Consider the following 26,463-nt stretch of genomic DNA (forward strand, 5'->3'; position numbering starts at 1 on the left):
GTTCCAGAAAAGGAGGCATTTCTGGCCAGGCTCCAGGAACGGGGCTAACAGAGATGCTCCCTACTGCCCACATGTCGGGGAGAAGCCACTGAGAGGATACCGTTTTGCTTAGGGCCCAGCTCACGGCTTTTCTTGGAAGAGCTGGGCCTGGGCAGTGTCACCATCACTTCTTAGCTCCTCCTTCCAGCCCTGATGCTCTGGTTGTGAGGCCTTCCTGCAGCGGGGACCGGGGGCGGGGGGCTATGATAGAGCAGAATCCAGGGCCAAGTCCACTTGGAATCCTGGATCCCTGGATCCCCATGCCTGTACCCACATGTAGCAAGAACTGGGAGGCAGGTAGAAGTGTGTAGGGTTTAGCTTTGGAGGCCAGAAGAGCTCACTCCCTTGTCAAGGGGACATGAAGGCCCAACTTCCGTAGGAGACTCCACGGAAACAGAAATGGGTAGCGTCCATCTCAACACCTGATGTAGGTAAATGGCTATATGCCATGCCTTGATCCCTGGGGCCTTTTTCTTGGTAGCAGGGACAGATGCCACAATCCTGCAACAGGCAGAGGGCGGAAATGCTCCCTGGGAAAGACTGTTGGGTAGGTCAGGCCAGAGAGAGCACCAAGAAGCCAGTATCCCAGGACATACATAACCCAAGACAGGGCCTACAGACATTTCTTGCCTAGACTGCTTATTTGAATTTTCATACTATAAATATTTAAGGTGATTTACTTTATTTTAATAATTTAACTTACCTCCCCCCCCTCCCCAAAGCCCCTGAGGTAATTTATTTAGAGGTATTCTTGCCACTGGGACAACGTGGGGCTTGTGACACCACGGAGTCCTCCATGTGGCTGAGGCAGCTCAGCAGCACCAGGCTCAGATCTCCTGGGATTGTTAGAGGGCCCCTTGGCAGGGCTGGGGTCTCTTCCTTGTTCCTCCAATAGGCAGTGGCCATTTAGCCTCAGAGCACTATACTTTGTTTCTAAGCCGGTACTTGGCCTGACCTCTACAGACCAGACTGTAAATGTTTCAGGCAAAGTGCAGCCCAGAATGATGTCATCACTCCCCCCGACATCCTCCATGGTCCTTCTCCTCCCTTCCCTCTCCCTCCAACACCTTTTCTCATGAGTCAGACAAAGATGACCATAGCTCCGTTCCCAGCACAGTGACCGCCCCTCCACGTTCCCCAAGTGAGAACTCACAGGAAACAGGATGGACTTCTAGAATGTTGTCGTTTGCAGCTTTGCACATGGATCTGAGAGTGTCTACCAGCCTGCCAGCCTGTTCCCCAGCTCTCCTCTTAGCCTTATAGCCACTCATGGCTCTTTCAGCCCAAGCTCCACTGCCTGTCCTTCCTTTACCCCTAGAAAGTCACCTGAGCCACGCCAGTATAGCTCAGCTGCAGTACGGGGAGGGTTCACGTGCCTCCTCTTGGTGCCAATGAACCGATTTCGGTTGTACACATGTGACCGTGTGTACATGCTGCCCTCCCTTCCTGGCTGGGGACTGGGCTCGTCTCCGGGCGTGGATTGTCTTTTGTGCAGAGTTCCCCATCAGAAAGGCAGAGAGATCCAACTGCATAGCTGGTTTGCTTCAGGACTAGGGAGATGCGTCTGCACTCCCACCTACCAGTTCCCAGGCGACCTTTTTTAGGAACACCTGGACCAGTTACCCAAAGCCCATTTCCTATGGGCAGTAAATCAGGGTCAGCCCATTCCACCAGCTGCCGCCTCACGTCCTAATAACTTGCATGGGCAGAGTCAGCAGGCCAGCGGACCGTGGGCCAGGTCCCTCCCAGGATGCTATTACTCTCCTCTAAGAGGTCAGAGGCCCCCTCTAAGGTTATTTCCAGCTGAGGGGACCACACCGGGCCACAAGCCACCAGAGGCCTTCTGCCACCTCCCAGAGCTGCTGAGAGCCCGGGAGGCTTGGAGAAAAGTCCCCCTAGACCTGAACTCTAGGGCTTCGGGGCCGTTCCGCCTTACCATCGTCATCTATCTGGGTCGTTGTGCATTTTCATTGTCTCAGCACCTGGCTCCTGTGTTGCAAGCTCCAGGTCTTGGTTTTCAGTCCCTGTTTCTAATTCTTGCTTGCCACTGTGCAAGGCCACTTGTCACTGTCCCCACAGGAGCCTCTGGACATAGGGCTTGATGGGGTTGAAAAACGTTACATGTAAATATTGGTTTGGTTTGATCTTTAGCATTTTTCTTGGTAACTGGTTCTGTTTTGTTTTGGGGGGGGCGGGCGGTGGAAGGGTTGGTTTGTAAATCTCTCTACTCTTTCGATATGTAATTTCTAAGTTTGTTTGTTTCTTCAAATGCCTTTTATGTCTTAGTAACATTCCCAAAGCAGAGAACTGCCCAGGGTAGGCGGGGCATGCCCCTGGCGGCCTGGGGTCACGGGAAGGAGCAACACCCTCCTCCTCCCAAACATCCTCTTTCTAGTCACCCCTGTTTTTTCTCCTCCAGCTTCCTACCTCCTTTTTCCATCTCTGTCTCTGCCCCCACCCCCCCACCCCACCCCCCGTAAATGTCCCAAGGAGCCTTGGGTCCAGTCCTCTAAAAGATCGCCTGGCTTGTGCCCACTGGGTTGACACAGATTGGCCGGGGGCATGAGGGTGACTGAAACTAACCTGTGTCTCACCTCTCCCCAGGGCAAAACCAAATCAGCCCATCTTGGAGGCAATGGTGACTGATTTTTTTTTGAAATGAAATTCAGAGCCCTTTGGGGGGCCCCCTGACTGAACGAGGCATCAGAACCCATTTCCCTTTACCCTGTAGCTTTCCCCCACCCCGCGTCCTTCTCCCACACAGCCTGGCCTTTGAGGAGCTCAGATTGGGCGCTGCCTCTTGGCCTCCCCAGAGATATCTATCCACCAGCTGGCCTCCAGGTGACAGAACTGAGCACTCAGGAGACTTGACCTGGGCGCCACCATGCCACTCCATGTACCTTTGATGGTTATATCTGTCACTCAGCCTCGTTTCTTGCTCGGAGACCACCCAGACCCTCCTACCCCACCCACCAAGAATGGACCCAGGTCCAGCCTTAACTGCCTGCTAGCTCCCTTGTTGAAGGGTTTTTTAAAAATATATATATAAAACAGTGTTTGTTTCCCTTAGCTTATTTCTTAACCCAGCTAACACACAAATAATTGAGACTCTTTTATATTTGTTTAAAATTAAGCTGCACAACACAATCTTGAGCAGTGTCAGTCTGTTCCTAACCCTCTATGCTGTCTTGTCTTATTCCCACAAAACACCTCAGCGATACTTGCACTTTGTACCTTTCCTTGGCTCCAGCTCCTTCCTCCCGATCTTTCTTGAACCTCTCTACCTGTGGCTGAAACCCCCTCCACCGAATCCCCTACTTCCTCCTCTAACTCCTCCTCCTCCCCTAGCTGGCAGGAAGTCCAACCCTTTTCTCTCCTCCTGCTCATCTATTGGCTGTAAGCTGCTTTATTGACACATCAAGGGGACTGTTGAGGAACAAAGTTTACACGACATTTAGAAGAGGTCAGAATTTAAACTACACAATAGCCTTCTGCCTACACTCTCTCTGCCTCCTTATGGTAGTAACAACCATTCCCCCCCCCCCCCCCCACTATCCCTCCCTAGAGCACTTTACTATTTAGGGGTCTCCCCATCTCTCAAGGGCAACTCATAAAAGGCAGTTTTGATAGGATGGGGCTTAGTGCTCTCATTCTGCAAGTGAGAAAACAGGTACAGTTCTCGCCAGGAGCCCTGAGCCAGGAAGACGTGATCTTAACAGCTGGACACTTTCCTGTTTTCTGTACACTTACTAGGACACTGGTTAGATTCAGGGCATCCCAAACGTGCCGCTGCCAAACCCAGAGATGAGACATTCAATTCGGGACCTGAACCCCTGAGAGCATAGTCACCGTGCAGAAGGTCTCACCAAGGCCTTCCAGACAGGACCTCTTCAGCTTAGCTCCCTGGGAGACTCCTAAGCACCACTGACCACAGTGTTTACATTCACAGCTTCAGCCGTTCACAGCTCCTGCGTTTTGAGCCAGTGCACATTGTTCTGGCTTCTGAACAAAGGCCCTGAGGTGGATTATTGGGTGGAAAGCTGGGGGAGGGGGAAGGGGTGTCTCAGCCAAGCTCTGCTTTGGGTAAATTATCCCAAGGGTTTTCAAAAACGTGTTCCACCTTACTCACATGTAACAACGCCAGAAAGGTGAGGCTGGTGGCACAGGACTTTAATCCCAGCTACTCAAGGAGGTTAAAGCAGGAGGATCAAGTTCAAAGCGAGTGAGTTCAAGGTCAACCTGAGCAGTTTTCTGAGAGCTTATCTCAGAATAAAGATTTTAGAAAGTGCTGGGTAGCCCAGTGGTGGATGCTTGCTTCGCCTGTGTGAGGCCCTGGGTTCTTCCCTTAGTATTGGAAAACAAACAAAACTAGATAATCAAAAGACGAGGACTACAGCCTGTGTCTCAGTAGCAGAGTACTTGCCCAGCGTTGCCAAGGAAAGGAAGGAAGGAAGGAAGGAAGAGAGAAAGAAATTGTTTCCCCAATCTACCTGCTATAATCCCCATAATTACATAATATAAGTTATACTTCCCTTTTCCTCCATATTTTTTGTTTGTCTGTTTTTGTTTTTAGACATGCTCTTGCTATGTATCCCTGGCAGATCTGGAAATTGCTATGCAGACCTTTAAATTTGTGTTATTTTTCCTTCCTCTGCCTCCCAAGTTCTAGAATTTATTATTATTATTGTTGTTGTTGTTATTATTGTTGTTATTATTATTATTATTATTATTATTATTATTATTATTATTATTATTACATTCAGCACTCTTCCTGCATGTACACCTGCAGGCCAGAAGAGGGCATCAGATCACATTATAGATGGTTGTGAGCCACCATGTGGTTGCTGGGAATTGAACTCAGGGCCTCGGGGCCACCTCTCCAGCCCCCAGATTCTAGAATTATAGGCATGTGCCACTATTCCAGCCTTAAACTTCATTCCTCAGTTTTCTGGAGACCATGGTAGGAGGAGAAAGAAGCATGCCAGGCTCTGTCATTTTCGTGAGTCAGTCGTGTGAGGCAAGGATATTTGCTCCCAGAGACAAACTGATGTGGAGCAGTTCTTTCTTTAAAGGCCACGGAGCTGGTCGGTGTTACACCAGGCTAACCTAAGGTAAACATGTTTCCCAGGTGACCGTTTACAAAATAATAAACTGCCACCAACTTGAATGACCTTAGCCAAATCACTGCCTAGTCTGTGCCTCAGTTTCCCCAGTTATAAAGTGGTGGCTGTGATGATGACCAACTACAGCATGCCTGTCCATCTGCTAAGAAAAGCTGGCGTTCTGCATAAACCTGAGTGAGTCTGACTGTGCTCTGTATAGCCATCAAGGTGCTCAGTGCCCTGGGTCCAGTGGTGACAGGAGCCTCTTTCCTTCATTGGCCTTACATAGAAGGAGACACAGGAGAATCTCACCAACCTGCTCACATTTTAAAATGCTGCTGTAGTCTGTGTGTGTGTGTGTGTGTGTGTGTGTGTGTGTGCGCGCGCGCGCGCGCTTGTGCTCATGCATGCATGCTGGAATAAGACTCATAGCCTGGTGTGTGTGAGGCAAGCATTTTACTACTGAGCTGCATCTCCAGCACCTAAGCGGCTTTTAAGAATGATTTATTTTGAGACAGGGCCTCCTGTATCATCGTTTGGCCTCCAGCCGTGTAACCAAGGATGAACTTGAACTCTCCCTCTGCCTCCCGAGTGCTGCGATTAAATGTGTGTGCCACCAGGTCCATTTTTTAAAAAAAAAAGATTTATTTATTTATTATTATGTATACAGTGCTTTATCTTCATGTACATGTGCAGGCCAGAAGAGGGCACCAGATCTCATTATAGATGCTTGTGAGCCACCATGTGGTTGCTGGGAATTGAACTCAGGACCTTTGGAAGAGCAGACAGTGCTCTTAACCTCTGAGCCATCTCTCCAGCCCCCCTCAGCCCTCTTATGTCCTCTGGTACACTCTTCCCTCCTGTGGATTTTCGTGTGACCTTGGCAGTCTCCTCTCTGTCCCCGCAAACTCACATCCCCACCCTATCAGGGAAGTGACAGGTCCGGTTTGTCTCCCCAATTCCAAGGTTTGCTCTCAGATCTGGAATTATCCTGTCTTGTGTTTGTTTTGTATTTTTCTTTCACTAGAGGCATCCTCTTTCTTCCATGCATCAGACTCTTCTCACTCCGGCAAACCCCGAGCCCAGAACACCCCCGGTCTCACTCTCTGCCTCTAGTCTTCCCTGTCCACAGTCTCCGCGTAGCAGCTGCATCACCTTCCAGAGGAAGGGATGAGCGGTGGACATGACTCCCTGTTCACCTTTGGGTCTTCTCCGCCCTGCCCACTCTTGGCAGCCTTGGTAGAAAGCAAGGGAAGCTTGACTTCTCTTTCTTTCGTTTCTGTCTATGCCGTCCATTCTCCTCTGGCCTTCACCTTGTCCACATCAGCAGAAGTAAGCAGTAAGCAGAACCTCACCCCCCTGAACCAATAGCATTTGCAGTGTGCAGAATCCACAGATTCGTGAAAGGGGACGAGGACATGATCCTGGGCCACAGTCCCTGCTGGGGGCTCCCCTAACCACCTCATCACTTTCCTTCCTCACCCTCCTGGGACCCTCCTCCTCCCTCTGCCTACTCCACTGACCCTGTCCCCCCCCCCCCCCCCCCCCGCCTCCTGCCCTTTACTAGCTCCCTGGACCCCAAGGAAAGAGGCTTTGGTTTCCTCCAAATATCCTGGAAGGACTGAGCCAGTCAAGTCTGGATTCCTTGTGTGCTCGCTTCGGTAGCAAGTATACTAATTAATATTGGAACAAAACAGAGAAGTCGGTCTTCCTTGCCACACTACATCCCAAGCCACCGATGCCACTCCCCATTGCCAGGGGCCTCTGCCCAAAGGGAAAGAAACCTAATGCTGCAAGAAGCGAGCCCAGGCTCCCTCAGCACCAGCACTCCCACACACACCTCCTTGTCTTCCCAGCCAGGGAGACCTTGTAGACAGTGCCAAAAAAATCAGTTCCAACCCCCAGTGCCTGGGGAAGAGCTAGAAAAACTGCCTTTCCTCCTCATCCTGGCTCCCCTCCCCAACCTGGCCAATACTGTGAAGCCCTTCCTGCTCAGCCCGGTTTCCTGGTGAGGGTCCTGCTGTCGTGGGCCCTGGGGGACCCCTCAGGAGGGAAGGGACCAAGGGCATCCTTGGGCCAACTATCCACCTCTCCCTCCCACTATTCTTCTGTCCTCCTCTTCCTTCTCCTCCCCACTCTACTACCCCACCCCTCAACCTTTCTACCTTTAAAGGCTCCTTCCCAGGACAGATGCGGTGGTCGGACCGCAATCTAGTCCGCCAGCTCTCCCTGCCCTGTGTCTTATTTCAGACATGAGAACTGTACAGTGTAAACTTACAAAGTGTTTTTAATGGTTGTAGATTGGAAATAAAGTATGTCATATAAACAGTTGCCTGCTCTCTGCTGTCTGCTTTTCCCTAGAGAGGCTGGTGGGGGCCCCAGCAGATTTGAAAACTGACTCCATCCCACCTGGGGTTGCTTAGGAAGAGGGGAAACTGGAGCCAGCTGGCTGGTTTGGAATCATCTGGATGAGGCCGTGGGGGTGGGGGTGGGGTGGCTCACGGCTGCTAATTCAAATGTCTCCCAGGAAGTGTGTCACCACTACTGAGGAACAATGCAGAACACACAAGGAGGAGAAAAACGGAATCAGGCTTTTCTATAACACACTTAAAATAATTTACTATGGGGGAAGCGATGCTTTTAGGCATTACAGTGTGGGATTAATCATCCCAAATGTCTTGTACCCCACCAGAGTCATAGGGCTGAGGATTTGGGAGCTGAGCAGTCCTATCTCAGCTTTTCTGGAAGCTTGCAGTCAGATACCAATTAGGATGTGAGTTTTCACACCATTGTGTGTCTGGGGACGGAACCCAGGGTCTGTCCATTGAATGTTAGGCAAGCTGTCTACCAGAGAGCTGTAGGCCCAGGCAGCCAACTTTCCTTGTATTTCTGAGTACAAGTTGAGGATTCTTTTACAAAGTGGCTAATTCACAAACCTGGCAAGTCAGTACTGGCCACCGAGTAAGAGACTCAGTCCTCAGCCTGTGGAGAGGCTTGTGTGTCAGTGTGCATGCAAGCTTTCTTCAAGGAGAGTGATCTTTAAGAGAGCGGGGCAGAAATCACAATGTCTCCTATGGCTACGCTTTAAGGGTTATGTTTCTAGCTGAGTGCGGTGGCGCATGCCTGTAATCCCGGCAGTTGGTGAGGCAGAAGCAGGTGGATCTCTGTGAGTTCGAGGCCAGCCTGGTCTACAAAAACAAATTGAGAACAGCCAAAAAAACCCTGTCCTTGGAAGATGGAGGAGGAGGAGGAGGAGGAGGAGGAGGAGGAGGAAAAAGTTCCCTGTCTATAATATTTTATTAGGTACATAAGCTAGCTCTTTTCAGTGTAGGAAGGGACTACACACCAGGAAAATGGTCATTGGCGCCATCTTGGAAGCTGCCTACTGTATGTGCGGGGCACAGTGAGGAAACTGCCAACTCAACCTCTCTGTGATATGGTTAAGGTTTTTATTGTAAATAGAAGACAGGACAGCCAGAGGCGTCTGGAAGAGGAGCCCAGAGCAGAGAGAGAAGGAAGTGGCCAGGGCTAGAGAAGTGGGGGAAATAATGGCGATAGTGGGACAGAAAGAGAGAGAAGAGAGCAGAGCAGAGAGAGAGAGAGAGAGAGAGAGAGAGAGAGAGAGAGAGAGAGAGAGAGAGAGCACGCACAAGTTAAGAGAGCGAGGAAGTGTGGGGATAGTAGATGACATGACGGGGAGTTAGCAGGAGACTGGCTGGCTGCGGGGTAGGAAGCCGGTGAGCTGGCGGGAATTTAGGGTGGAGGTGAGAAGGGCTAGTAGCTCCTGGACAGGTACCTTTGATAGTGAGGGAGCCTGGAGGGCAGCGTGGGCTTTGCTGCTAGGTGCCGCAGGTAGCCATGTGCCCCTTTGGCAGATGGGAACCTGTCGGCGCCGCACCGTCCAGCGGAAATAAGACACCAACAACCAGACTTCTCCTCGAGATCTTTACTCAGGATTAAGCTCAGTGGGAATGGCCCGGAAGAAGGGAAGGGCCAAGCTTAAGTACAACTCAAGGGCCAATCAGCTCATGCCAGGTGTCACCTCCTCATAGGTCCGCGTCAGAGCAGGACTGCTCGTCATCAGATCACCTGTTACCCTTGCACAGCCTTTTGCCATATAAGGACTTGTTTATCTTAGAGAGCGCTCGCCGTCGGGTTGGCAGAAGCCTGCGCCTTGTTAAGGCGGGGCACCTCGCAGCTCTCCACAGGAACCAGTTGTGCAAATCTCGGGGGAATGCTGGTTTTTAATTTAACTGCCAGAAATCTTCCTATAGTTCAGTTTTAGGTCACTCCTGGATATTTGGACAGCCTGAGACCTAACACCTATTTTTACAAATCTTCTCTTTTGGGAAGGTGGGGCTAATAACAGCTAGGCCTGTGCCAGCCATAGAGGATATAATTGAAAATATTATAGTAATATAAAAATAAGATATCAAGCGTCAGTCACAGAAATAGGGAGCCCCTGTGGGGCGCACCCCCGAAGATGGGATGGTGAGCAGACAAAGCGATGGTAATGGATTGTAGGCAGGACACAGGAGAGGGTTCAAAGGAAGGAAAAGCATACCTGAAAGCCTAGGACAGTCAAGGCTACACAGAGAAACCCTGTCTCAGAAAACAAAAAACAAAACAAAACAAAAATGTAATTTTTATGTGGAACAAGAAAAAAAAAAGATAGGCATCTTATGAACAGGAGGGAGCCATGGGAGAATTCAAAGCAAGAATGTTGACTGGGATTGGATTCCAAGAGGCAGTAATTTCAGCGTGTCCCAACATGGCCAGCCTTGGCTGGGACATCAGCGTGAGGTGCTGAGGGATGCAGACATGGATAAAAGGAACCCAGCTCCAGGGGCTGGAGAGATGGCTCAGAGCTTAAGAGCACTGCCTGTTCTTCCAGAGGTCCTGAGTCAATTCCCAGCAACCACTTGGTGGCTCACAGCCGTCTATAGTGTGATCTGATGCCCTCTTCTGGCCTGCAAGTGTACATGCAGGGAGAGCCCTGTATACAAATAGATAAATCTTAAAAAAAAAAAAAAAAAAAAAAGAACCCAGAAAGTGACATTTAGGGAACCATACACACACCTCTTTCAGATAGCTCTTGAAACTACTAGGCAGAGTAGAAATTTCTGGAACACACTTTTCTACCCTTTACCAGAAAACTTGTAAGGGGCCACAGTGACAACGGAAGAATGGCCATAGTCACCCTTCAGCCACGGGAGCTTTCTATATAGACCAGGCTGGCTTGCCTCTGCTTTCTATATAGACCAGGCTGGTACATGCCTCTGCCTTCCCAGTACTGGGATTAAAATCATATGCCACCATGCCTGGCCCTTTGCAGTCTTTCGTACTGCTTTGGATTCAGCGTTTACACGGTTCAGAGCTGAGAAGTCACTTCACTGGTGCATGGGGGGCCTTCTCATATCCGGAGGAAGCAGCCTGCCTTGTGGACCCTCCGCGGGCGTGGGTTGGGCTCCTGGGAGCACAGAACATCTGGCTTTCAACTTGCGGGCAACATAGATGGAGAGGGAAGGGAGAGGCTTTCCAGGCAAAAAGCATGCTCCAGCAAAGCAGCTGGGGCTAAGAATTGGCACGGGGTGGCAGCAGCAGGGTTGGCCTGTGTTGAGGCTGCAAGCGGTGTGCCTGAATTTTGCTGGGTACTTAAGGGACCATGGGAAGGGCACACGGAGTGGGAGTAGGTAGGCAGGGATACAAACTGAACTCAGAGTTCTGGTTTTCCCTGGAGAAAGTCACTGCCTACACTTTGGAGTCAGAGACAGAGAAAGAGCCAAAGCATAGCTAGCTGCAAACGGTGGAACCCTTAAGGTGGGTAGGGCCAGAGCATGGAACAATGGAGTACGCATGCGTCTACTGGAGGCGCGGGCCGTACGCAGAAGCGACACGACGCGCATGCGCAGTTGTTCGGCGGGAGTTTCGGAAGTAGCTGCGGCGACGCGGGACCACGAACCGGACTAACGCGGGAGGGCGCGCTACGGTGACGCGGAGTTTGCAGAGGTGACCCTGGGCTTTGTGTTTCAGGAACGGGGTGGGGTGGGGCTCCTCGGACTGAACTGGGCCCACCCGCCGTTCCCAGCTGCAGGGCCCCGGGACTCGGAGACCTCTAGTGATGTCTCCCGAGGGAAGGCCACTCCTCTCTCCCGGGCTCAGCTGGCGGCGACCCTGACTCCAGATAATGACCGGGGACAGGGAACAGGGCTGGGGTCACAGCCCGAGCTGCGTTGCTGTACTCTCGGCTGGACCTACTGATAGGTTTGCTGTTTTGTTTTGTTTTCCTAGTTTGGAAGACAAAGCTCCTGATGCCATCAACGGACTTAGGGGCTAGTGCCTCGCAAAGTGATCGGGAGCTGAGATGGGTTATGTGCAGTGAGCCCTGCAGGAGAGCAGTTAGGGACCCCAGCGGATAATCTTGGAGGCAGCAAGTGAGGGCAGTTGAAGCTCGAGACTTGTCATGGGATGGCAAAGCCCCTGTGAGACTGGAGCTGGAATGTGAAAAACAGATCACCTCATTTTCTTATTTTTCTTTTCATCCAGGATGACTTCAGTGACCAGATCAGAAGGTGAGTTTTACAGTGGAATTCAGTGCCTCTTGCTTTGGGTTCAGGCTCCTGAACTATCACAGAATCCTTGGCTTCTGGTGGATTTGGAATCACAAATGTCCATTTGCTGAAAAGCTTCCTCTGTGTTTCCATCACCAGCGAAACAGATTTCCTCCCTCCCTCCTTTCTCTCTGCCTAGGCTCCTAGGAAGCTGATACTACAAGCGCATGCCATCTTGCGGGGACGTGCATTTCCTGTTGTCATCCTTTGCTCATGTCCTTACCTGTGGGAGGGTTTGATTTTATATTTTGGCTTTTCTATAACAAATGCTAGACCAGGAACCAGTGACGTCCGGGACTCAGGATGATCGACTGCAACCAAGCCTCAACACTTCGGAAGCACCGCCTAGCTCCTCTGCCTCCCTGGAGATGGTGACTCAAGGCATTTCAAAGGAAAAAAATCACCTTGACAGGAGCCCTGAAGAAGGGGAAAGTTGTGGTGCCAACCACCAGGAGGAGAGACTTCACTTGATGTTGTCTCATCTGTCCCCTCAAGAACCGTCTGTCCGTCAAGACAGGAGGCAGTCCTGGCGACGAGCAAGTATGAAAGAAACAAACCGACGGAAGTCACTGGCTCCCTTTCACCCGGGCATCACAGGTGGGGTGCTGTGTGCATAAAAGAATGGGATTCAGTCCCCCAAAAAAGAGGCTGTCAGAAATGAGTGACAGCAAGCGTAGCGGATTAGACGGGACTTGGCTACGGTTTGGCTACGCAGCTCTGAGCAGATCCACCTCCCTGAGCTTCAGGCTCCTTACCTATAAAGTGGAGCTGGTCCTATGGGTGTGTTCTTGTTTGTAAATCCTGATGCCGCACACCTAGTGAGTGCCCGGTACTAATTGCTGTTTACGTATTAGCCGCCACGAACAGAAATCCTGGTTGCTGATTGTTGAATGTGTTGTGCTATCTAGGATGCTAGGAATTCGGATTCCTTCCGTGTCTCGTACCCTAAAGTGGAACAGCAGGCGAATGGGTTGGTGCCTGCTTGATTTCAGCCTTTCTAACTGGAAATGGCTCAGAAGGAAGATTTGTAGTTCAAGGGTGAGGTCCATACCTAGTGTGCCCGAAGCCCCGCGGTTCAGTCGCCAACACTAAAAGCACTCAAAAGTAAAATAGTTTTTTAGGGATTCCATATTTGAGTGTCATTTGTGACTAAATTTGTAATCATTTGCTATGTCAGTATCAAACTGCAGGATATAATGCAGGAAGTTAGTTTGAGGCTGAGATTCACTTCCTCTGTCTTAAGTTCTCAGTAAGCTGGGAGAAATAAAACCACAGCACGTACATATTTGGCAATTAGCAGACCCTCAAGGGTCAAGGCTATTGTGATTTCTTTTAAGGTGCTGTTGTTCTTCCCGGTGGTTGCATGTTTGGAAGGGACCAGAGTAAACACAGCCAGGCTGGGGAACTGTTGCACAGTGCCCGTGCGCTTTACTCCCATTCCAGAGCATCAGTTTGTGTAACATGGAGTCAGCCGTGTAATAAGATCAGCTGGTTTTCTGGGTATCCCTGGCTACCTGCCAGGCTTCCTTGCTTATGGCCAGAAAGAATCTGCTTAGCAGCAGCTAGACAATCAAGAGGCAAGAATGCTTTTAAAATAGCCAGCTGAAGCTAAGGAGCAAGAATTCTTAAAGCTGGGGGCTGGAGAGATGGCTCAGTGGTTAAGAGCACTGTCTGCTCTTTCGGAGGTCCTGAGTTCGATTCCCAGCAACTACATGGTGGCTCACATGCTGGGATCTGAGGTCCTCTTCTGGCATGTAAGTATACATATGTAAAATACATAAATAAATATTAAAAATAATAATTCTTTATAAAAGATTTACTTATTTATTACATATTACATATACAGTGTTCTACCTGCACACCAGAAGAGGGTACCAGATCTCATTATAGATGGCTATGAGCCACCCTGTGGTTGCTGGGAATTGAACTCAGGACCTCTGGAAGAGCAGCCGGTGCTCTTAACCTTTGAGCCATCTCTCCAGCCCCTAAAAAAAAAGATTATCTTTTTAAAAAAGACTTATTTACTTATCATATATGCACAGTGCTTTGTCTGCATGTATACCAGAAGAGGGCACCAGATCTCATTATAGATGGTTGTGATCCACCATGTGGTTGCTGGGAATTGAACTCATGACCTTTGGAAGAGCAGCCAGTGCTCTTAACCTCTGATCTCTCTAGCCGCCGCTGCCCCCCCCCCTTTTTTTTTTTTTTTTTTTTTTTTAGCTTTTTGGCGACATGGTTTCTCTGTGTAGCCTTGGCTGTCCTGGACTCACTTTGTAGACCAGGCTGGCTTTGAACTCACAGCAATCCGCCTGCCTCTGCCTCCTGAGTGCTGGGATTAAAAGCTTGTGCCACCACGCCCAGTGAAAATAATTCTTAATGCCAACTTCCTACTATATGATAATTGTTTTTAAATGGACACAATTGAGAAAACAGCACCTGCATCTTACATGTGTTTGGGTCAGTGTCGTGATTACATGAAACACCCACCCAGTCCACCCTCCTGACTTGCTGTATAACCTTGAGCAAGGAGTCTAATCAGCCTGTGTTACCACTGTGCCACAGTGTAACGATCTGTTATCACACCACGTGTGGTGGTGCACACCTTTAATCCCAGCACTCAGGGAGGGGGAGGCAAGAAGGTCGCCGTGAGTTCAAGGCCCGATTGGTCTATGGAGTGAATTCTAGGAGAGTCAGGGCTACACAGAGAAACCCTATCTCAAAAAAAAAACCAAAACAAAAAAAAACAACCAACCAAACAACCAAAACCCATCTGTTATCCAAATAGAATTGATGTCAGGTATAGTTAGTTCTTACCCGTATCTCAGCACTCGGAGTCTAATGCAGGAGGATTGCCAGGAGTTTAAGACCAGCCTGGGTTACATTACAAGACTGCAAAAAAAAAAAAAAAAAAAAAAAAGCCCAAATCAAACAAACAGAAGATACCCAGCAGGCGCTCAGCTGGTGCTGGCTGTTACTGTGAGATCCCCACGGGCAGCATGCTACCAGCAGGAAAACAGGTCTTCCTGGCATGCTTGGGTTTGAAGCATGGCATCTTCAGCCTTCTTCAGACCGTTAGTTCACGTCCCTCCGTCCACTGATTTTCTCCATTTGTAAAGCAGAGCTTGTATTGTGTATAAGAAGCCATCGTTACTCTTCAGGGCTGAGAGTAAGATTTAAGTCCATGCACACTGGAGGCAAGGGTTCATCCCCTTGGCAGCTGCCCACTCCCAGAAAATAGCTCTTTGGCTTAAAGCATATTGCAGGGTCTTCTAGGTTTGGTTTTGTTTTGTTTTGTTTTTTGAGACAAGGTTTCTCCATGTAGCCCTGATTCTCCTGGAACTCACTTTGTAGACCAGGCTGGCCTTGAACTCACAGAAAGATCCTCCTGCCTCTGCCTCCCAAGTGCTGGGACTGGAGGGGTGTGCCGCCACCATCGACCTAAGTTATTTTGTTATTTTTATCTACCTTGATTTCTTTTTTTTTTAATGACACACAAAGTAATAGATTGCATTATGATATTTTCAGTCTAGTAAAACAAGATTTTTGTTTTGTTTTTTCAAGACAGGGTTTCTCTGTGTAGCTATCCTGGACTTGCTTTGTAGACCAAGCTAGTCTCGAACTCACAGAGATCTGCTTGCTTTACCTCCCAGGGTTCTAGGATTACAGGTGTGTGTCGCACCCAGCTAACAAAACAAGGTTTTAATATAATACATGAAGAAGTTCTAATAACACTTAAAATTTGGATTCATGAAAGTGTAAACTTTATTCCTCAGCAAGCCTGGGAAAATTAGAATTCTCTCCTTACTCAGAAAAGGCACCTTGTCTTAATCGGGTCACATGGGGGGTGTCCTCACTTTTGTTTTGCTGACTGAGTGTGATGTTCCTTAAATGTGCTGTTCTGTGTCAGAGCTCAGCAGGTCCATCAGTGTGAAGTTAGCAGAAAGCAAACGGCTTGGTGCTCTCCTGCTCACCAGCTTTCAGGTGAGATTTTGAGGGTGCAGAAGTGTGTTTATTTGGTGTCGCTTATTCTTGTCACAGCTTCAAAGACCTTAGTATCAGTGATGAACCAAGGAAAAGCCATTTTTCCATGGTTGGGACTGATTTAAAAGTCAGTTCTCACCTGGGCGGCTGCACTGTCTTCAGACAGAGCTCTGCTGTTGCTGCTGCAGTTAGCTGAGCAGCTGGGAGGTTTCCCAGTGTCTTTTACTCATTGGCAGCAAGTGGTGAAAATTTAGGGTGGGTGGAGGCCAAAATCTGTTACTGTAGACATTTCAAGGCTAACTGCATGGTAGACCAGTGTCTGAAGCATGGTTTTTTTTTTTTAGTTGTGTTTTATGGCCCACTGGTGCTTATTACTGTTTAGATGAGCAAGTAATCTGTGTGAATTAAATGACCATTGTTTTCCCTGAGTTAAAAATCAAAATGTAAGCCAGGTGGGGTAGCACATGCCTTGCAGGTGGGTCTCTGAGTTCAAGGACAACACAAGCTACACAGAGAAACCCTGTCTCCAAGGAGAGAGGGAGAAGGGGAGCGGGGAGAGAACAACAGTTTTTCCTTACATACTTATCTCTATGAAGAGTGTCAGGTGAAAGCATTAGGCTCGGTGCAGTTTCATCGTGACGTTCATCGTAAGCATCATGCACAGCTTACCTGGGAGACTTGTACTGAAAATGCTTTTCTTTATTTAGTTCTCGGTTGAGAAGCTTGAGCCTTTCTTAAAAAGTAACAAGGACTTCGGCCTAGAGTGTTTTAGAGCGAAAGGTGAGTCGTGAAACATGGACAGGTGCTTTGACCCTGACCTGTGTCTTCTTTTGGAGCTAACTGGTATGTTTGCAGTGTCCTCTTTTCTGGAAGATGCTTCCTCTTTAAAACCAGGTCCCGTCCCACGAAAGCCTTCACTTGCCAGGAAACTGAGACAGAGGGGAGAACATTCTAGTGGGACTCTAGATGAGAGAAGCATGGGAGAATGGCAAAGCAGAAGGATCCAGAGGGTCCTAGAAGCCTACAAGTAGAACATTATGATAGGCAGATTTGGGCCCAGGGGTCCTGCTCAAACTAAGGCACCAGCCAAGGACAATACAGGCGGTAAACCTTAAACCCCTACCCAGATCTAGACAATGGACAGAACACTCTCCATAGTAGAGTAAAGAGTGGGATATGACTTTCTCACATACTCTGGTGCCTCAACTTTGACCATGTCCCCTGGAGGGGGAGACCTGGTGGCACTCAGAGGAAGGATAGCAGGTTACCAAGAAGAGACTTGATACCCTATGAACATATAGAGGGGGAGGTAATCCCCCTCAGGAACAGTCATAGGGGAGGGGAATAAGGGGAAAATGGGAGGGAGGGAAGAATGGGAGGATACAAGGGATGGGATAACCATTGAGATGTAACAAGAATAAATTAATAAAGTAAAAAAAATAAAAATAAAAATAAAATAACTATAATTTAAAAAAAAAATCATAAATGAGTGTGCCAGCATGAAAGTTCCAGTGTAGAATAGAGGTGATTCTTGCTTCATCGTGTCCTGAGATACTTGTACTTCTGAATACCCAGTAACAGTGGAATTATACAAATAATTGCAGCATCATGCTAACTGTTAAAAAAATAAATAAATAAAATAAAAAATAAATAAATGAATAAAACCAGGTCCCTCACCTTTTAAAAAATAGCCCTTCTTACTACACTCCTGCCCGTTGCCTGACTTCTGTAGCGCTGTCTCTTCAGTGGCAGCTATCACATTTCAGGGAAAAAAAGTAAAATTGTATAGATAACTATGTTTAACTGCTTTTTCATAAGTGAAGTATAAAAACACTTATAAACTTGCCTTCCATTTAGCTATCTACCCAAAGAAAAGGATACATTTTTCTTTTCTATCTTTATATTGCATTCCCCCCATATGGTTACTCTCCTATTACTGTGATAAAGCATCATGACCAAGGCAGCTTATAACAGAAAGTATTTAATTGAGCTTACAGTTTCAGAGAGTTAGAGTCCTTGATGGCAGAAATATCTGAGAGCTCACATCCTGATATACAAGTAGGAGGCAGAGCACACACTGAAAATAGAACGAGTCGTCTGAAACCTCAAGGTCTAATCCCCAGTGACACACCTCCTCCAACAAGGCCACGTCCCCTCATCCTTCTCAAACAGTTCCACCAACTGGGGACCAAGTATTCAAACGTGAACCTATGGGGGCCGTTCTCACGCAAACCACCACAACCATCCCTTTGTGCTGGGGACCGAACCCAGGATTTGAACTTGGTTAGGCAAGTTCTCTGCCGTGGAGCTAAACTTCCAACCCCAAAGACTGAATCTTTGCATACTTATAGGATTGTTTTGTGTAAATGAGAGGGCAGGAAGGGATAGGGGCCCTAGACTTTGTCGTGTGCTCATTGTGAACGTGTGTAGTCTTTTTAACTTAAATTTATCCTCTCTAGCATCTTCCCTCGCTGAAGAATTGAAACATTTTACAGATAGTCTGGAAAGTGATGGAACTCTACAAAAATGTTTTGTTGAAGATTCAAAAGAGTAAGATCAATGCCCCTTCTGCCCTTACATATTGCTGAGCTAAAACTTGATAATTATTAAACCATTGCTTACACAAACATTTATCTAGCACCTATGTACCACCACTTTTTGTTGTTGTTGGGGGGGAGGCGTTTTGAGACAGGGTTTCTCTGTGTAGCCTTGACTATCCTGGACTCGCTTTTGAGACCAGGCTGGCCTCGAACTCACAGCAGTCCACCTGCTTCTACCTCCCGAGTGCTGGGATTAAAGGCATGCGCCTCCACCACCCGGCTCACCACCACACTCTTTAATTGTTTACTTTTGCTTTCTCGAGATAGGGTGTCTGTGTAGTCTAGACTGGCCTCAGCCTGCTGGCAATCCTTCTACCTCTATATCTCAAGTGCTGGGATTAGAAGTGCGAGCTGCCATGCTTGACACGTACCAGGCTATGAGGAAGAGGATGTAGTGGTAAATGAGTCAAGTCCCCCCTTTGTCTTACTCGTATTAGAGGAGCTAACACAGAGAAGATCCAGCCTCAGCTACGATAATCCAGCGAGTCAGCAAGCAGTACAGTCATGTAGGCGGTAGGAAACTTGGCAGGAATGTTGACAGAAGATCACTAATGGCCTCACTTTTGGACTGGACACAAAGGACCTGGGTAGTAAAAAACCGCGGCTGTGGAAAGATTGAGGGGACCTCAGACCTCTGATTGCCATGCAGAGGGCAGCTTATGATCTAGTGCTCTTTGCAAGCAAGAATATTAGCAGATGGGCGTGGTGGCGCACGCCTTTAATCCCAGCACTCCGGAGGCAGAGGCAGGCAGATCGCTGTGAGTTCGAGGCCAGCATGGTCTACAAAGTGACTCCAGAACAGCCAAGGCAACACAGAGAGACCCTGTCTCGAAAAACCAAAAAAAAAAAAAAAAAAAAAGAAGAAGAATATTAGCAGAATGGGTTGGCAAGGTGGCTCAGTGGTAAAGCTAAGAGCTCTTGCTGGCACAAGCTGATGCCCTCATTCCTGTTCATGCTTCCCTTGGCGGAAAGAAGCAAAGCCATGGTAGAAATTGTCTTTTTACCTCTACACACACTGTGTCATACACACACCTACACATGTGCATGTGAATATACAACACACACACTAATAATATGTAGGATTTGTTATTGAAAGGATCACGTCCCTTTAAGTTGAGGTTGTCATCACAACTTGTAATTCCACCTGCAGGGAATCCTGCATTTGATCTGAACTTAGAATTCATGCAGTGTCTGCCCTCCTGCAAGCTTTTGAGAGTAGCGTTGCTAATGAGACATGAAATATTTTAGCCATTAAATTCTTCTTCTTTTCTTAAAAGATTTATTTAACTCATTTAGCCGGGCGTGGTGGCGCACACCTTTAATCCAGCACTCGGGAGGCAGAGGCAGGCGGATCTCTGAGTTCAAGGCCAGCCTGGTCTACAAAGTGAGTCCAGGACAGCAAAGGATACACAGAGAAACCCCGTCTCAAAAAACAAAAAAAGAAAAACTTGGGCTGGAGAGATGGCTCAGAGGTTAAGAGCATAATTTGCTCTTCCAAAGGTTCAATTCCCAGCAACCACATGGTGGCTCATAACCATCTCTAATGAGATCTGGTGCCCTCTCCTGATGTACATAATAAATAAGTGAATCTTAAAAAGAAAGAAAGAAAAACTTATTTATACAGGGTTCTGCCCTGCACATTAGAAGAGGGCACTGAACTCAAATTCTCTTTGAATGTGTATGTAAGCACAGGCTGCTGCATCTCTGCTAGAGATACTGAGCACATGCCTTGGTAGAAGAACAGGAATTGAGCCACTGCTAATCTGTCTTTGTCAGGTGGAAAACCAACGTGCATGTTACAGTTTGACATTTTCAGTGCCTGCTTCTTTCCCACTAGAAGTAACCATCTGATTGGGCCGAGCCATGAGAGAAATGGCTGAGTTAAGAGGAGCCAGAACACAGCAAGTGTTAGAACCAAGTTAAGCCAGGCGTGGTGGCGCACTCTTTTAATCCCAGCACTCTGGGAGGCAGAGGCAGGCGGATCGCTGTGAGTTTGAGGCCAGCCTGGTCTACAAAGTGAGTTCCAGGACAGTCAAGGCTACACAGAGAAACCCTGTCTCAAAAAACTAAAACCAAACTAAAGCAAAACAAAAGAAGCAAGTTAAAAGGTTTTGGCTTTTATTCTGTTTGCATTAGTCGAGGAGTTGTAAAGCTAGGGAGAAAGAGTAAAAGATTATTTTTAGAAAGGTTAATCGCCATGGAATGAATTGCAAATGATGAGAAAAACAGATTAAAAACCCTTTTAGCTATTACTAGTGCAAAGTAGATGTGAATAAATATTTTCTTTTTAAAGATTTATTTATTATGTATAGTGTTCTGTCTGCCTGTACTCTTGCACACCAGAAGAGGACACCAGATCTAATCATGGATGGTTGTGAGGCACCATGTAGTTGCTGGGAATTGAACTCAGGAACTTTGGAAGAATAGCCAGTGCTCTTAACCTCTGAGCCTTCTTTCCAGCCCTGAATAAATTTTTTTGAAAATATAAAATCATGAATATATTTTAGTGCTACTAAAATTATGTAAGATATTAAAAGCAAGTGTTTGTTGAAGGATTCATAGTAATATTGTAATGTTATCTGTATTCCAGAAAAGAAGCAGATTTTTCACTGGAAACATCAGTAGCTGAGGTGAAAGAATATATAACAAAGTAAGTAAAATGAGGGAACCCTTCTTGGAAAACTCAATTTTGTTCTCCATCAGGGAAGCAACTGAACCTGGAGAAAATGCCGGGTAAGTGTGGTGGACAGCACTGTGTGTCAGCGTCAGGAGTTGGGCGGCTCATGAGATCCTGATGGTTTCATAGTTTGGAGACTAGGAAATAAAGAGCGTTAATTTGATTTTAACAGCTTGTGTATTTCTCGATTAAATTAATATCCTCTGAATCAGTTGAGCTTTCTAATCCTTTAATGACCTTTTAATGCGTTTAAGACCAGATTATATGCCTCAAGTACTTACTGTTGCCCTGAGTGACTAAACATGTGAGCAGAGTTAACTGAGTGTCCCTTCCCGGGTTCCACAGGTTCTCCTTAGAACGCCAAGCCTGGGATCAGCTCCTGCTACAGCACCAGCAGGAGGCTCCGCCTGAAGAGACGCCCAGGTTAACTGAGAATTGCAAAGCAGCAGCTGTCCTTTTCCTTTCTGGAGTTTGGTTTGAGTTTATTTCAAATCCGTTTGTACAAACTGAGTGATGGATCTGTTCTCATAGTTCAGTCTACTTTAAAGTGCCTATTTGTTTCTCTTGGTAGAAAGGGAGGGACAAAAATGGAAGACTGAGTACCACTGTTTTCAGGCCTAGAACAGATTTGCTTCTGTGTTGTGTGTTGAGCTACCATTTACACTCCACAGGGAGCTGTGCACATAGCTGCTTTGTGCTCGTTCACCTGGCACTGTGCCAACAACAGTCTTCAAGAGGCTTTCGTGAGCAGGTGGCCTTTGAGCTGTAGCTAGGGGAGAGTCCCTGGGTACGACTTTAGTGAAAACGCAAGGCCATGAAGGAAGTGGCCCAGGAGATAGAAGGTGTGAGATCTTTGGCTAGGTGAGTCAGGAGGTATGAAAACACTAGAATTTGGTTTACTTCAGCATCTGAAGTAGTTTAGTTCATTTAACACACAGTCTCACGAGGCAGCCAAGGGTGGCCTCAAATCCCCAGGTGTACCTCAAATTCAATCCTTCCCGTCTTAACTTCCCAATTGCTGGGATTGTAAGTGTGTAGCGCCACAAACTTCTCAGCTAGTATTTGACTGCCTCCCCCTTCAACCAAATCTCACTTACAAAGCCAACTATAAAATGTTAGGTGAAGCGGGGCGTGGTGCTGCACGCCTTTAATCCAGTACTCCGGAGGCAGAGGCAGGCAGAGGCAGAGGCCAGCCGGCCTACAAAGGGAGTCCAGGACGGCCAGGGCTGTTGCACAGAGAAACCCTGTCTGAAAAACCAACCAAACAAAATTGTTAGAGGAAACCCTAGTGATGGAGGTGATGTAAGAGGCTTTGAGGAATATGATCTTTGAGAGGGGACAGGGTTTTCCTCTCAAAGGCACTTTCATATTGTTAAAAAAAAAAAAAGATTGTATATTCCAGGAAGACACTTATGATTTTTGTTATGATTTTAGAGCATCAACTGAAACTGAAGTCAAAGTGGATTCTACAGCATATCTTGGGTCTTCCCAGAAGGAAGTCCTTAATACAAAGCCTGACTACCAGAAAATAGTCCAGAGTCAGAGCCACGTCTTTGCCTGTATGGAGTTAGTGGTAAGTTGCTTTCGGTCTCTTAGGTTGTTGCCCAGTTTTCTAGACTTGCCATCTTTCTTATCATTCTGACATGTGACAGGGTACCTGAGGTGACTTATGAGAAGGAATGGATTATGTTGTCTGCTAGTTTTGGTCCACAACAGCTTAAACACTGTGGCCATGAAGTAGCTTGTGTTGGGAACATGTGACACAGGTCACTACTCCCCTCATTATGATGAGTAGCAAAAGGTGAGCTAAGGAGAGAGGGCCATGTCCCAAGAGCCACCTCATTGTTACTAAACCACTTCTAAAGGTCTCATCACCTCCTGGTGGTGACACTTAAGTACCAGCCTTTTAATGTGTGAGCAATCTTTAGAACTTAAAAGAGGATACCAACCTCACTACCTTGGGGAAACTGGAAAGAATTTTAAGTAAATATATGGTGTTAAATACTAATAAAACAGAAAAGGAAGTAGAGCATGCAGGTGGCTTTTGTTTTGCATACAGTGGCTGTTAATTGGGCTGCTGGTTTGCATACAGTGGCTGTTAGTTGGGTTGCTGGTTTGCATACAGTGGCTGTTAGTTGGCCTGCTGGTTTGCATACAGTGGCTGTTAGGTCTGTTGTCCTTGAGCTCAAACAAAACCTAGAGGGCCTGCTATGTTACTGGTAGGGGGTTGGGGGTCAGTCTCCTGGGGCATGGAACAAGCTGGGAAAGTGTGGAGTGTGGTTCAGTGGGTCCCAAAAGAGAACGTCTGCCATAAACATTCCAGGCTGAAAGAGCAGGGCCTACAGCTCCAAAGCAGAAGCTTGTCTGGCAGTGTGGGGAGTCTGAGAAAGCCCTGCAGCTCACACTGACCTTTCCTCTGCAGATGGACGAGCTGCAAGGATCCGTGAAGCAGCTGCAAGCCTTCATGGATGAAAGTACCCAGTTCCTCCAGAAGGTGTCAGTACAGCTCAGTAAGTGCATCTCTTGAGGGGACCAGAGTTGGGCGGCCTAAGGTCCGGAGACTTAAATTAGATGACTTGTTTTACTCCCCACAGTAAGTCAGATGTTTGTAGGAAATGCCTCCATGGAAATTGCGTAGACGCGCTCCATGAGGACACCCACTGTTTTCAGCAATGCATGAAGTAAAGCTGCAGATGGTTTCCCATAGTTTTTCCTGGCTTCCTCTAGCCATTTTCTTACTTGTCACACCATACTGGCTGTCCTCTTAGACCACCACCTCCTTGAGTATAGCGACTTGATGTGTCCTTTGCTGCCCTTCACTGTCTGGCACGCTGTCCACATGTGGTTTCCAGTACATTTTGTGTGAATTGAATTGAAATGTATATTTTGCCCCTTTGCTTTGCAGAGAAGAGAAGCATGGAACAGTTAGACTCTTCACCTGCTCGAAAGCTGCTCAAGCTCCACCTACAGCGCTCCTCTAGCACACAGTGAGCAGGGCCTTATCGGGGCCTTACCTGTAGTTTCTGCCCTGAGCTGCCTCGCAGAGGACTGTGGATCTCACACATGGCAACCTCGCCACTGTCAGAGCTGGGAAGACCTGGCTGCACCCTGCTTTCACTGTTCTGCGTCAGAGACGCTTGCTGTGGGAGTGTGCAAGACGCTTGGCATGACCGTCTGAACCAGCGGCCCGTGCTCTAAATCTCCTCATGCTCAGCACTTTTCGTCCCATGAAGATATTGTCAAGTTTTGAAGCAACCCAAAGGCATTAGAACCAACCTTAATGAAGTGGTTTAGGAGCCAAGTTGGGTTCTTGTCCTGAATGAGGCTAAAGTTGGTGCGTGTGGCAGCCGGGGACGGAGCAGAGGCTTTGCTGCATAACGGGTGAATGTGGATCCCATCATAAAATGTCTGATTTCTAACGTATCCTAACGTCTGCAGTGTGCTTTAAGTTTTTAATGTTGAAGTGACCTCCTGCAATCTAAATTCATGGCAAGAAAGGGCTGAGATAATTGAATGTTTTCCCCCTTTGGGAATTCCCTGCTGCCTCCCTAAGAATGGAACCCAAGGCTTTGCATGCGCTAGGCAAGTGCGCTCGCTAAGCTGCATTTTTAGCCCCGTATCCTATTTTTCCGTTGTTCTAGTTACTGGATGGTGCCTGGAACACAATAGCCATAAGCTATGTCTTAAAAACCGCATGTGGTCATTTCCTGTGCCTGAGGAGCAGTCATTTAACCTCGCCCATCGAGAGCACTGGAAGGCTGTGCCAGGGACAGTGGAAGGAGGTGCTTCCATGGTGAAAGCTTGGACAATGTTACCAGTTTGTTGCCGAAGACTTAAAGAATGAGTCGACTGTAGGGTCGTTAGGGAGGCGGGACAGCTAGCATCTGATGTGAAATAGCACGGGGAGCACTCAAGCACACACACACACACACACACACACACACACACACACAGACACCTGTGTGGTATGGTCTGGGTTAGAAATACAATTTAAAAGCTATGTCTAGTTATCAAAGACTAGGGACTATTGTCCAAACTAGAACAAGGAAGGCAATTTCAGTTAGTCTCCACAAAAGCCAGTTGTAAGACTCAAAGATGATATTACTTACTGGTGTTTCAAGAGTAGAGAAGTCTAATAAAGAGTAGACTTTGGGCCAGGCATGGTGGCGCACACCTTTAATCTCAGCGCTTGGGAGGCAGAGGCAGGTGGATCAATGTGAGTTCGAGGCCAGCCTGGTCTCCAGAGCCAGTAACAGGACAGCCAAGGCCACACAGAGAAACCCTGGCTCAAAAAACGAAAAACAAAACAAAAGAGTAGACTTTGAGCACGTGTTCACCTCAGTTTGCTCTGTCAACAGGATAAGCCGTCTGTCTGCAGAGGTGATTGTGCCTTCCTCCTTTACACTTAATTGCATCTCGCTTGCTTGTTTATACGTGTTCAAACGTGAAGGTAGGAAGTGTGTTTGGTGTCTTGAAAAATTAAAAGGACTGGAACATTAAAGAAAAAAAGCAGGACACCAGAACTTAGCTCTCAGTACTCAGGAAGTAGAAGCAAGAGGAGTTGGAGGCTGCGCTTGGCTACTTAGCAAATTCTAGGGCGGGTTCTGGACTGCATTAGACGCTGTCTCAACACTTGCTGAGCCCCAAGCATTATTAATGCGTAGCACAGCTATATGAGGGAGGCTTTGCCTTTGTCATTTACAGAACATTGGAAATTTTTCCTAATTTAGCCAAAGGATACATGGGTAGTGAGGGTGAACTGGCACCAGATCAGTATTTAGTAAATGTTAACAACTAACTATAAATCAATTAATAAAAAGCTGTCAATACTAGTTTTGCCCTCATTCAGATTGGTGTGGGACTAACTGCCTGGCCTGAGTTTGTTTCCTCTCACACTTTAAGGGTCACTGAGGGAAGATGGCAGGAATCTGGAGGCAGGAACTAACAGGCCGTAGGGTGCTTGTGCTCAACCTTGCTAACGCTGCTGCGGCCTTTAGTAACATAAGTTCCTCATGTTGTGGTGATTGCCCCAGCCATAAAATTATTTTGTAACTACTTCATAGCTAATTTTACTACTGTTATGAATCAAAATGTAAATCCCCGATATGCAGCAACCCCTGTGAAAGAGCCCTTTGGACCCCCAAATGGGCGGCCACCTGTGGCGTGAGAACTGATGCTATAGAGGAATGCTGTTTACCTGCTGCTCTCTCATGTCCTGTATAGCCTGCTTTGTTACACTGTCCCAGACCACCTACCCAGGGTAAGCTGGGCCCTCCCACATCAGTCATTATTAAGAAAATACAGAAGACAATTTGTTGGGGCATTTTCTCTACTGAAGTTGTCTCTCCTCAAATGACTATATGTCAAATTGTCATAAAAGTGGTAACCACATGCAGCCTACGTGTGTCTTTATTCTGGTCTGGAGAGATGGCTTAGTATCTTGGAGTGTG

At 47.5% G+C, this 26,463-nt stretch overlaps 2 protein-coding genes across 5 annotated transcripts in view; both read left to right on the forward strand.

The window, feature by feature from the left end:
• The window catches only part of MTCL2 (microtubule crosslinking factor 2), a 78,733-nt gene extending 71,264 nt beyond the window's left edge, over positions 1–7,469 (forward strand). The window contains exon 16 of the mRNA XM_084775633.1: positions 16–7,469. The gene's annotated coding sequence lies outside the window, so the exon portion shown is untranslated. The remainder of the gene's footprint in view (positions 1–15) is intronic.
• A 3,558-nt stretch (positions 7,470–11,027) lies between these two features.
• DSN1 (DSN1 component of MIS12 kinetochore complex) lies at positions 11,028–26,399 on the forward strand. 4 transcript variants are annotated; one of them, XM_084775716.1, is made up of 11 exons: positions 11,028–11,150; positions 11,688–11,713; positions 12,026–12,349; positions 15,663–15,736; positions 16,444–16,516; positions 18,196–18,286; positions 20,927–20,986; positions 21,359–21,436; positions 22,448–22,586; positions 23,436–23,523; positions 23,919–26,399. In XM_084775716.1, the coding sequence occupies exons 2-11, from the start codon at positions 11,689–11,691 to the stop codon at positions 24,002–24,004; spliced, it is 1,038 nt and encodes a 345-aa protein (XP_084631842.1). In that variant the 5' UTR covers positions 11,028–11,150; position 11,688; the 3' UTR covers positions 24,005–26,399. The 4 variants fall into 4 exon arrangements, with proteins under 4 accessions (XP_084631842.1, XP_084631844.1, XP_084631841.1 ...); XM_084775715.1 differs by lacking the exon at positions 11,028–11,150 and adding an exon at positions 11,162–11,405; XM_084775718.1 differs by lacking the exon at positions 12,026–12,349.
• Positions 26,400–26,463: the final 64 nt, after the last annotated feature.

The sequence above is a fragment of the Acomys minous genome, assembly GCF_964271855.1.
Source record: "Acomys minous genome assembly, chromosome: 3".
NCBI lineage: Eukaryota > Metazoa > Chordata > Mammalia > Rodentia > Muridae > Acomys > Acomys minous.